The sequence below is a fragment of the Cyclopterus lumpus genome, chromosome 9, assembly GCF_009769545.1.
Source record: "Cyclopterus lumpus isolate fCycLum1 chromosome 9, fCycLum1.pri, whole genome shotgun sequence".
Classification (NCBI taxonomy): Eukaryota; Metazoa; Chordata; class Actinopteri; order Perciformes; family Cyclopteridae; genus Cyclopterus; species Cyclopterus lumpus.
In genome coordinates, this window is record NC_046974.1 from 11902491 (window position 1) to 11913772 (window position 11282).

The following is an 11282-nucleotide window of genomic DNA, read 5'->3' on the forward strand; positions in this document are numbered from 1 at the left end:
ATTTCAATAATCTGATATTAAACCATTTAAATCAAATGGAAAAAAAAAAATATATATATATATATACATATATATATATACATATATATATATACATATATATATATATATATACATATATATATATATACATATATATATATATACATATATATATATATATATACATATATATATATATACATATATATATATACAGACACACATCTCTAATGGATCATTCTATGCAAATGTACATTAGCAATCATTTCTACATACCTTCTCTATACCACAGGTGTCAGTAAACTCGTAGCTATATCTTTGAATAGTTAGTTCAATACTCCTACATAAGAGAAAATCAACTACAAAGCATGAAGTCACTTCATTTCAATCCCAACAATATACAACTAAAATAAATAAAATAAACATTCAGAGTTTCACATCCACAGTTCAGCTGGAAAACACAGAAGATGGTTGGATGAGTTAGCACCGTTTGTCTTTTGTCTCAACTGAAGTGAGAGTGGAGGTTAGCTATTGCTATGACAAAACTTTGAATGACCATTGTAATGTGCAATGCATGACAATATGCGCTTGTATAACAAATAAGTGAATATAATTAATAACTCATTGACTTCATAAATCAGCAATATCCTTGAGTAGCAAAGGCAAAGCACCTGCTCATTTGTGGGCAAGTTTAACTTGAAAAAGAAAACAAGCTCAGTGATTACTTATTCACTTTTTCCACTGACTATTCAGAGCATTCAAGAATAAGTACATTATGTTCTCCCTCAGCAGTGGTGCATGAACACAGTGTGAACAAGGAGCTTTCTGCTGGGGGGCGGGGGGGTAGAAGCAAAAGAGCATGATGATCCATTATTTGGCACCTTGTTGTTGAGGTTTACTAAGATATGTCATGTAGTCACTCGCAGTGACGGTTGTAAAGAGAGATGCTCTGAAGCTACAGTTTATAGGCAGATCTGAGGGTGACGAGTTGTGTTTAAAAAGACTGTACAGGCTGAGTGCCACACATTCTTTGCTTTGAAAAATATGCAAGAAAAGTAAAAACAGATGAACAGATCAGAGATATGTTTACTTGAGAGTTGACCTATAGGCTCCTCCGCTCTGTCCACTGATGAAACCGAAGACAATTTCTTCAGAAAAACACATTTGTCAGAATATTTCAATGTGCAAATAATGTGAGAGTTGTTGGGAATACAAACATAGAGCGTCCACAAAATAAGCCCTTTTGGGGATCCAAAGGTTATGAGCTGCATGGTTGATGTAAGGTGCTGTTTCAGTCGGAGCTTCATTGCAGTGATGCATTAGGACTTGAAGACGTGCACGGCCCTCACAACGTACTGCCTGCAGATCGGGCACTCGTTCATCCTTTTGCCGCACTTGGTGCAGGTGACCATGTGACCACACTCCAGGAGGACGCAGTCGATCATCGAGTCCATGCAGATCCTGCAGAGGTTGTCCTCTTGGACCGTCAGCGGACCCTTTTTACCGTCTGATAAAGAGAGACACAGGTGACTGGACATGTAGGGAAACAACACAGCGCTAAAAAAAACATGCACTGAGGAAGGACAACAGGACGGCAACATACTTTGCTGCTTAATAAAACACCTCATCTTATCCAGTAAGCCCTATCTTGAGGTACGGTCATGCTCAGTCTCCTCAAAAATGTCACTGCCTGTTATGGCTATGTGCCAAGGTGTTTCTGTGACGACCACACGGTCATCATCACTTGAAGCGTGCTGGTACGAGAGTGAATATATACACACAGCTAACATACTGCAATTCTCAGTATGATGCACTTCACACAATGAAGCACATGAGGAGATTAATCTCATGGTGGATCAATGTTCCTGGAGCATGACAATACTGAAATATTCAAATGTCTGTTGCGGGAAATTATTAAATGATTTAATTTCCATTAAAACATCAGGAGACCCTCACGGTAAATGCCATTCCACAGGGAGGACATATCAGGATTTCACAAAGAGGATAGTTGTATAACGAATGAGAATGGGTTCACTGTTCATACGATGGAGAGGAGAGTCACAGATGGGGCATGTGACCACGGCAACAGTGGCAAGGAATCTATAAGCCTTACCTCCAATAGCCTTGTTGCAGATAGGAGGGGGGAGGGCCTCCACTTTAGTGTGGGAGGAGTAAAGCAGGCAAGAGACATAGCATCATGATTCTGAATGAGAAAACTCATTTGAATGACTCTGCTTGTAATTGGTGCAACTTATTGCATTGTATTATTATTATTATTATTATTATTATTATTATTATTATTATGTCCTACATTATATCATATTGTCAGAGAAGGCAGATATATTAAGGTTTCTATGGTTAAAAACAGGACGTGGTTTCCAATACTGACATCTAGGACAGTGCACACACAATTGAGTGACAGCTTACCTGTGGTTACAGTAGTGCTCACATTTTCCACTGCAAGAAAAATAAATAAAAATGACTTCAGCAACTGACAAACAAGAATTATTAGATTACATCCTATACTCTGTTTAGTAGATACATTCCATAGTAAATCTAATTAATTACAAAAAATGTAAGTATAGCAACTGAAACTAAAGCACACAGTATTTATTCATTTAATACGCACATGATTTCCTGTTCTCCTCCGTCTCTCTGTACAGTCTGTTGACACGCTCCACCAGCTCCCACTTCTCGCAGCACCCTGAATAGTTTACGAAGTTCCTGGCGAGGATCTCCTTCAGCTGCCTGACAGAAAGGCCCTCGATGTCCCCCAAACTGGAAAGGTCTGAGAGAGACGCTCTGGCCCGACGTCGTGTCTGAGGACTGACCTGAAAGAGCACAAATCCAGACATTAGAGACAAAACAAAACTGGACCTTGAGATTCCTGACAAACATGGTAGATTAGCCTCAGTGAGGGATAGCACATGACATGCAGTGACAAAAAGGTTGTTGTGTTAACTTGATACTTCTCGTGATCGAAATTCTCTTTTTCATTGCTGACTCTTTTGTACAAAAAAGCATTTATGATTTCATAATGACAGCAGTAAATCTGATCAGTCACAGATCACCTCAGTGGTGTGTTCACTCGCGTCCAAGTTGAGGAGAGACACAGAAGTGGCATCACCTACATCCTGCAACACAACAGCAACAATGACAAACATTAGTGTGCACAACATGCACAGAACCAGCCAGTTAACAGAGGATCAGGATTAGACAATCTTCAGCTCCCTAACAACAATGTATCATACCTTCCATTCATAGAAAAGCTTACTGCTCCCTAAGCAGGCCAAGTACAAGTATTTATAGTGGATCCCAGCTGATCGAAGCTGAGCTCCCTTAGTGCCAGCTGTGATGCTTCTTATTCTCCCTTTCACTTTTTTGTTTCCCTGCTTTCTTAAATCCTGAGCACGTTCTATTTAGCTGGCTTACAAATTGTCGTCATGAAATGAATGAAAGGATGAGCAAAAACCCACACTTGGATTTTATTTTTGTCAAGTGGTTCCCATGGTCTCAGTTGTGACAACTTGACAAATATATCAGCCTGTAGTGATGACATGATGTATAAGCTATGTATACATAATTCATAAATCTAACTTTTGTTCCTCCAGGCCACCATTATTGAAAATCCAAACTTCCAGGTAATTATTCTACCTGCCTAAGAACAAACTAGAAGGGCCATGTGATGACTAGCTTCAAAACTGAGAAACTAGTCGTCAACATACTTCTGGGTCTCAACAGGTGATTACAAGGATATGGCTGATGTCTGGTGCTATTAAAAATCATGTTTAAAGTCAGCTCCAGTAAAATCAGTTCAACCCTGAAGCTTGTATCGGAGCTATCACTCCTGCTGAGCTGCTGCTCCTCCTGGGAGGTGACGAATGCAGACAGCTCTGAGGCCGACTGTGTGGTAGAAGGAGTCGGCGTATACAGGGAGCGCGAGTGGAGGCTGCTCATGTCAGGTTCCTCCTCTTCCTCTATGCCTTGGTGACAGAGCACCAAGTTCACCAGGTCTTCTTTTTCCCTGCAGGTATCGGTTGGGATGTTACGAAGCAGCAAGTACTGACGCAGGTCCCTGACTCGTAGGCGCATGAGCCGCGGCCGCTGAAAGGCTGTTGCTTTCAGCAAATGGCATGTGGCACAAATGCGCCGATTCTCCTGAAGCACAGAGCACAGAGAGCAGAAGCTCTTCTTGCAGTCGCAGCAAATATACTGCAGAGAGAAGAAAAAAAAAGGTAATGGAAATGAGGCAATTTCAGATTGGACCATTACTGTCAAAACTGCCTGAAAAGAAACCCTCTGCATTTGACATACAAATGTGGCCAACGTTTTTAAAAATTAACCCTTCCTTTCAAATTGCAACATTAAATCATGGTATGACATTCAAATGAGGAAAACAGGAAGATAACTATTATTTAACTAATGACTGGAAAACATATCAATGCAAGGAGACCTTTCCTTCCTTATGCAATCACTCACATCTGCTCTAGCTCTCCAGGTAGAGAAAGGAGGCAGCTCATATATTTTAAGTGACAAACATCAAACAGTAATAAATGCAAGACGTGGGATTAGACTGGCACAGTGAGCAAGTGAAGCACAGGGTTCAGACTAAATGAGACCCTGAGCCATACATGAACATGAGCACTCCTCAGTGAATATATTAAAAAGAGCAAGTATGGTGTCCATCTGCCTCTGGAATCAACTAGAAAGGCGCAGCCTTTTTATTAGAAATTAGAAGCCTCTGGGTGTAAATTGAATTAGGTGTAGGCTTTTTCTTCTCCCTCACACTGCTACATATTGTTTCTACCCAGACGAAACAGTAGCCAGTTGGTTGTGATCTGCTCTGTACAAGTCTTCTTTTGTAGTTATGACTAAGACATAATAAGATGTGTTACTAATAATTAGGGTTTATGCAAGCTTAAATAATTTCACTTTTAAGTAAATTTGATGGACAACATAAAAATATGAACACCCATTACAAATGTAAGCTAGAAAATGAGTGTAACACATGCACTCTATCTAAATGCTACAGCGAAGTATAGCAAGTAATTAGTAGCGGTTACTTAAAATATTAATCTAATATCCCCCTCTGCTTCTATGCACATGTTCCTTTCTCAATAAGTCAGTAGACCCATTAACAAATGCAGGATCACACAGAACATCCGGATACCTACCTTCCTCTTAAATACGGAGAAGGTATGACCACAGCCCTTGCATACAAGACTGGGGGTCCCTGAGCTGGTGGGCGGGTATGTAGAGTACCCCGCACTGGGAGCAAATCTGAAGGGTCCAGCACCGGCCCCAAACCCTGGCTGCTGGCCTCTGACGGCCCCAGTACCCATGACTTCATTCAGCAGACCACAGCATGAAGCCCACATGGACGAGGCCCCTGCCTGACAGTCAGGAAACAACGGAATGTCAGTATTTCCCAGTCTCGCATTCATGTTGTAGACTGTACGAACTACAGTATCTTCCACATAAAAGGTGTGCTGATAGCATCATTCATGCACATGGCTACCCCACAGACAAGTCATATTCTTTGAATAGAGTATGGGTGCTAATTATAGACGAGGTAGGTTAACTAACTAAACGACTTGAAAACAATGAAGCACAAACCATGCAGACAGGAAGAGCAGACGGCTAGAACTGTCAAAACACTGCAACAGAGCAAACGAGACCATTAAGCTACCGTTAGCTGCACAGTTTCAATATGTTTGATAGCCAGCGGACGTCAATGTTGCGGGACGGCGGAAACATAAACACGCGTTCAAATAAATGTACCCGATTAATTTCAAGCTTAAAGTTACAATGAAGTCGAGGTTACGTGACAGTGTTTAGCTACCGAGCACGGGCCCCGTAACGCGACATGAAGCTGCTCGAGCTAACGGAGGTTACGGAAAGAAAACGACACCTTCATTGCAGCTGCCGCGCGTCTAATGAGAAAGTGGAGGCTGGCGGTGTAAACATTGCAAGGTGGAGCGTCACTTCTAATCGCCTGAACGCGTCTCGTTTGTGACGGTCGCGACCCGAGCGCTGCTAGCTGCTGCTGCTTCTTCTTTCTGGTGCAGCAGCAGCAGCGTGGACATTGTTCTGCTGCCCTCCTCAGCTCGTATGTAGAACTGAGTGGAGTCCACTTGAGACAGACTTATGTTTTCCCAAAACTTAGAGCCGTCTCTTTATACGGCTCTATGCCCAAACCCTCATAGAACTGAACCAACCCTGATACACACTATTTGACGAGGGTACAAACTTCGACACAACACCAGTGTATGCACCAGAGGTGCTCGGCCCGGGAGCCTGGTGCACCGGCTCTGTGTCCTATACCTTTACAGGAAACTGCCTTCTTTTTTTAAATGTCTCTGTTCACACTCTTTTGGTTGAGATGCAGTTTCCAGTGGCTTCTTAGAAGGAATCCCTCCATGAATAAACGAGCCTTCAAACCACAGGATTGTATTTTCATCTTGTGTAGGTGGGAACCCTCCACCTGTTTTCCTCTTCTTCCCCACAAGCTGCACTCCTAACTACCAAATCCATTGTAACGTGGCAGCATTATCTCATTCAGGGAGCAGAGAAATACAAAACTGTCAAGCAGGCCAATTATGCTCCATTGTCATATGATATGGTGGATTGTGATTATCCTTAATATGTCAGACACAATTTGATGAAGGAATTGTTTCCACATCAGCCCTATTACAATAATGTCAAATGGCATATATGGAAAAATATTTAAAGGCTCCATCTTTTTCAGAGACCACTCCAAATTATCCTAAAGGGAAAGTAAGTTATGGACAAACAGCTTGCTCCCATTTTGGATTTAATTAACTAATGGGTCACATTATCAAATTACAAGGCAGAAACTTTAGTCCTGCAGCACTATAAGCACAATATTCTATTATAGGTTGGAGCTTTAGGACTTTGTGGCTGCATTGCTGCAAAAGACAGACTGAGTACAACAACATTGAAGGATCCACCGGCCATGTATTAGTTGCAAAACTGCAATAACAAAACTGATCCTGATAATAAAAGTATCAATAATAAAGTACATTATAAAGATACTAAATAAATGTATGCTGTTCTACTATTACTTGTTATAATCCTTACTGTTACTCCTGTTGTCACCTGTTTATATTGGTATTTAAGTTGGTATGGGTATACATTCAGCTATTTTGAAGCAAGGACGCTTCTTTTGTGGGTATTGTGTGATGAAAACTTCATTACGTAAATACAGGGTTAAACAATTGTACATGTGCAATACGTTTAGTATGTTATTGCATTGCTGTCTATCATATTGTATACACATATTTAGCATTAGTATTTAGTTCTGTTAAATTGATGATCTGATAACGCTTATGACCACTAGTCGGCGCTGTCCGTGCGTCTGGGGGTGAGAAGGTAAAGGTGGTCAGTTCATCAGTAGTTAAACGCCGACGTTAACGTTTCTAACGAGACCCGTCCGGTAAGAGAACTTTTGTTCCCGTAGTCCGAACAACGGAAGTTTTTATTTTTTATTTGTTTAATGCTTGTTCGTCGTCATATACATTTCAGATCCTTTTTTTTTTAGCCTGGAAATCAACGGTGTAGATTTAGAGTATTGGCAGTTTTTTTAGGAAAATTGATGGCAAAAGTCTCCGGTTGCTTATCGGGTCTAAATTCCGGTCCGCGCCAATTACAAACGTCTCCACCTGATGACGTAGGTCGGCGAGTCACCATGTTTTGACTTTTCAACCATGGTTTCGGCGCGTCTCACTGTACACGTCGATGGTCTACAAGTGAAACCCAGGAAACAAGTCTCCCTTTTCAGTTCAAACAATGGAAACCAGAGCCGGTGTCAGCTTGATGATCATGTATGAGGATGAGTCTGTTGATGTCCGTTACGGAAACGGAGCCCAGTTACAACTGTCGCCGTGTGGCTGTGAATTCATGCTGGTAAAACCCTCCGATCCCTCCGCACACCCTCTGCAGACCAGCGAGAGAACCAGACAAAGGACGAGGTTCACGATCAGCACGTATAAGGTGCAAACATGAATCAGAGAATTGGTTATTAGTACCAGGTTAAAAACGCTCAAATGGAGGCTCCAGGCTGTTGAAATATACACGGTCTTATGTATTATGCATCGGGTCCACTGTATTCAATATGGTTGTGTCATTTTACAGGAGTTGATTGTCGCTGCATTGGCATTCAGGAATAAATACGCTAGTCGACCATACCTGCCGGAGGAGCTCATCCCAGTTGACCACAAGAAGGTATAAGAGCTATTTCCTAGTCCTCCTATACCTCAAATTATCTTAATGATATCTGGAGTCTATTTATTTGTGTTGCTTTTTCCTACTGCAGCCTTATTTCAGCATTGACACTGACGTGCTCTGGCCTGAGTGGTCTTCTTGTGATGCTGAGCCTGGACATGGAGGAGAGAGTATCATCCGTTCGGAGGGGGGACGAGCTACGTTAATGCTCTCGCCCTCAGGTAAAGAATTCTCCGTCAAATTTACATGCAGCCTCAGTCGGACTAAAAATCAGCACCACATCATGCAGGGTTTCAGCAAAGACTTTGACAGCAGCTCAGGCATTCAGCAGCAGCAAGGACGCAATCTGATCTGTCACACCACAAATGGTGAGAACCAAGAGGTTCATCAGGGTAGCAGAAGGAATGAGCCGACTAGATCGAGGTCTTGCTCTCCTCGGATCAGCAGCACTGCTCAGCCAAAGGTAATGCTTCAGAGTAATATTTCTCTACTTGTAAAATAACTTTGATTAAATATTTGACCTTCCTCCCCCAGCCAGAGAAGATGTTCCAATCCACAACAGTGGTCCAGCATCACTCGTGCTGCGCTGTGGCCCCCATCTGGTGTTACCCTCTCTCCTTGGCCCGCCATCTCTGGACGGCTTGTCTCTCTAAACCTGAAGATGTCGGAGAAGAAGGAACCAGCGATCTCACAAAGACAGACGAGAGAAAACAAATGTTAGACATATCCATTGAAGATAGAAAGTCTCACCTTCCTCAGGCGCTGCCTCTCACCTGTCCATCCCCTCACTGGCACAGGTTGAATGATTAATGGACTTGTGTAAATAACAGACATGGAGAGCAATATCTCACAATGTTGACTGCCTGATTTAAGGTTCCTTACTCGTGTATTTAAGGTGGAAGTTTAAAGAGCCACTGGAACATTCAGACCGAGATCTTCCAACAGAGTTGGTAAAAGTGATGTGGTGTCAAGGAGTCACCTACAGGTTGGTATGCAGGTTTTCAGTTTTAACAAGGACCATAAAGAGCTTTGATATTCTGAGAGCAAAACACTTTTTAACAGCCTATTGTGACAAAACATGCCCATATAAGATTGTTTGCATTCAATGAAGGGATACCTGATATGATGATGATGATGATACACAAACTGCATGTCTCCTGTGTAGGATACTGAGTGGGGCGGTCTCAGTCATCGAGGTTTCCCCGGGAGACGGATCCATCATCCGCTCTAACGGTGTCCTCAACACTTATTTTACCCATTACAAACCTGAGCTCTTGTTACAGCAGGTACATTTCAGTCTCTAATCCTATAGCTGTCATACATTTGAAGAAAAATGAATTAGAAGAGGCATGCTATCAGTTTTTTACAGCTACAATACAAAACCAAACAGGCTTTAATTGATTGTGTCTATCTCGCAGGTAAAAGAGATAACGTACCATCTGAACAACCTTCAACCAGACGTACCCGGACAGCTGTACTCTGTGAGCTCTATTGTGAGACGTGCAAGCAGGTGAGCCACTGCTTCTTCGCAGCTAGAAGGTTTTGATGACTTGCAGTCAGTGACCATCATGTCACTGTTACAGGATCCTCACGTGCTACAACGAGGCGGAGCATTCACTGAAGCTCTCTGCCACACCCAGCTGCCTTCAAGAGGTCAAAGAAGTAGTCCATGCCCATACGGTTAATATCTGCAGTGTTTACATAGGCTTCAAGCTTCTAAATGGTTTGCCATTTTCTTTCCAGGGAAGACGTATTTCTAAACCAGCAAGGATCGAAGAAAATCAGTTCAACCCTGGAGCAGTTGAGGAGCATGTGAATGGCACACAGATGGTAGAAAGTCGGTGAGTTATATTTTTCTGATAATTATTTTGGTATTTGATCAATAAATGTGTAATGTCATATTATTTCAATTCCATTTAGGTCAGATCGTGTAGCTGCAGAACTGGAGAAGATTAAACGATTCAACTGTATCCTTTGCCAGGGGCTGTGGACAAATGATAAATTACCCATATTATGTTATATCTGCTAAGGAACATTGTGCACACTCTTTAACAACCTCTGACCAGTTCTGGTGAATAACAACCACATGCTAAGAAGTGAGAATGGTTGTGCAAAACTGGAAGGAAGCTCTGCAGAGGAGGTGACTCATGAACCAGTGAATGAGAAGTGCATCGATGAGGCTCTTCAGAAAACATCCAAAGCCATACAGGACATTGATGCTCTCATATCTGCAGCCACACTGACTTGAGAGAGCCTGCTTAAGAGAAACGTTTTAGGAATAAAACCCCCAATGTATCAGCTTGATACCTGAAAAGATGTGCCGCTGTTTTGCTGATATGTGTGGAGACCAAAATAAAGATTCGATACTGGCACATGGCTTTTATTTTGGATTTACTCATAATTGTCAAAGGCTGTATTTAACTACTGACTGCCAAAACTACAATCTCTGGCATTTAACCATATTCCTTGGGTGTAATATACATCTCAGGGCAGTGTTGACAGCCCAAAAGGGGCCATAATCGTATTATGTCACAACAAATGTTCATTAATGGATTCATAAAAGGAAAACTACATTTCAGTTTCCAAAGCCTGCTGCATGGAGTCAGTAAAGATACTTTGATGCAAGTGTATTCTGTATTGTAAACAAGAGACAGGGTTAGTATCTGGTACATTATTGTATATTGTATGACATGTAATATTTGGATCAGAATATTCCTGTTACAGTATGTCTTTCTTAACTTAAAGATCTTTATATTTCAAGATCCTTGCGAACAAATTCTCAGAAACTGTCAAAAATGTATGTCTATAACTTGAATCATTAATTTGTAAAGGCAATTCAAAAGGTGGATGTTACAGCAGTTCAATCACACTAAGTAGACAGCACTTGCCTTTTCTCACTCAGTTATTATGATTTATTGTCCTTCTCTCTAAGGGAAGACAGCTATGCCTATAATTTAATATATTATATATATATATAATTTAATGTATACGTATATTTAACATTGTGATAAAGTAAAGAATCTCTGTATCTCCCCTCACTGCACAACAGATGTTCA

The 11282-nt window shown here is 41.5% G+C and overlaps 2 protein-coding genes across 5 annotated transcripts; one reads left to right on the forward strand and one right to left on the reverse strand.

Annotated features, from left to right (window-relative positions):
* Positions 1-346: 346 nt before the first annotated feature.
* Positions 347-6084, reverse strand: rnf34a (ring finger protein 34a). Of its 4 annotated transcripts, none has more exons than XM_034541977.1 (8): positions 5894-6084; positions 5599-5639; positions 5157-5375; positions 3802-4194; positions 3054-3116; positions 2612-2813; positions 2410-2439; positions 347-1489 (listed from the first exon to the last, which is right to left on the reverse strand). In XM_034541977.1, the coding sequence occupies exons 2-8, from the start codon at positions 5599-5601 to the stop codon at positions 1302-1304; spliced, it is 1098 nt and encodes a 365-aa protein (XP_034397868.1). In that variant the 5' UTR covers positions 5602-5639; positions 5894-6084; the 3' UTR covers positions 347-1301. The 4 variants fall into 4 exon arrangements, with proteins under 4 accessions (XP_034397868.1, XP_034397870.1, XP_034397869.1 ...); XM_034541979.1 differs by having other exon boundaries at positions 5825-6084; XM_034541978.1 differs by having other exon boundaries at positions 5764-6084.
* A 1144-nt stretch (positions 6085-7228) lies between these two features.
* c9h5orf34 (chromosome 9 C5orf34 homolog) lies at positions 7229-10605 on the forward strand. Its single transcript, XM_034542597.1, has 11 exons — positions 7229-7995; positions 8137-8226; positions 8318-8689; positions 8761-9023; positions 9122-9211; positions 9392-9512; positions 9645-9736; positions 9810-9879; positions 9970-10067; positions 10147-10193; positions 10293-10605. Exons 1-11 carry the CDS (start codon positions 7792-7794, stop codon positions 10472-10474), a joined length of 1629 nt encoding a protein of 542 aa, XP_034398488.1. The 5' UTR covers positions 7229-7791; the 3' UTR covers positions 10475-10605.
* The last annotated feature ends 677 nt before the right edge of the window (positions 10606-11282 follow it).

Excerpts from the sequence above, each read along its gene's own strand:
- c9h5orf34 (XM_034542597.1), top strand. The coding sequence starts at position 7,792 with ATGGAAACCAGAGCCGGTGTCAGCTTGATGATCATGTATGAGGATGAG. Across the intron at positions 7,996-8,136 it reads TCACGATCAGCACGTATAAG|GAGTTGATTGTCGCTGCATT; the intron begins GTGCAAACATGA and ends GTCATTTTACAG. Across the intron at positions 9,212-9,391 it reads TGTCAAGGAGTCACCTACAG|GATACTGAGTGGGGCGGTCT; the intron begins GTTGGTATGCAG and ends TCTCCTGTGTAG.
- rnf34a (XM_034541976.1), bottom strand. Across the intron at positions 4,195-5,156 it reads TCTCCGTATTTAAGAGGAAG|TATATTTGCTGCGACTGCAA; the intron begins GTAGGTATCCGG and ends TTCTCTCTGCAG. Across the intron at positions 2,814-3,053 it reads CGAGTGAACACACCACTGAG|GTCAGTCCTCAGACACGACG; the intron begins GTGATCTGTGAC and ends GTGCTCTTTCAG.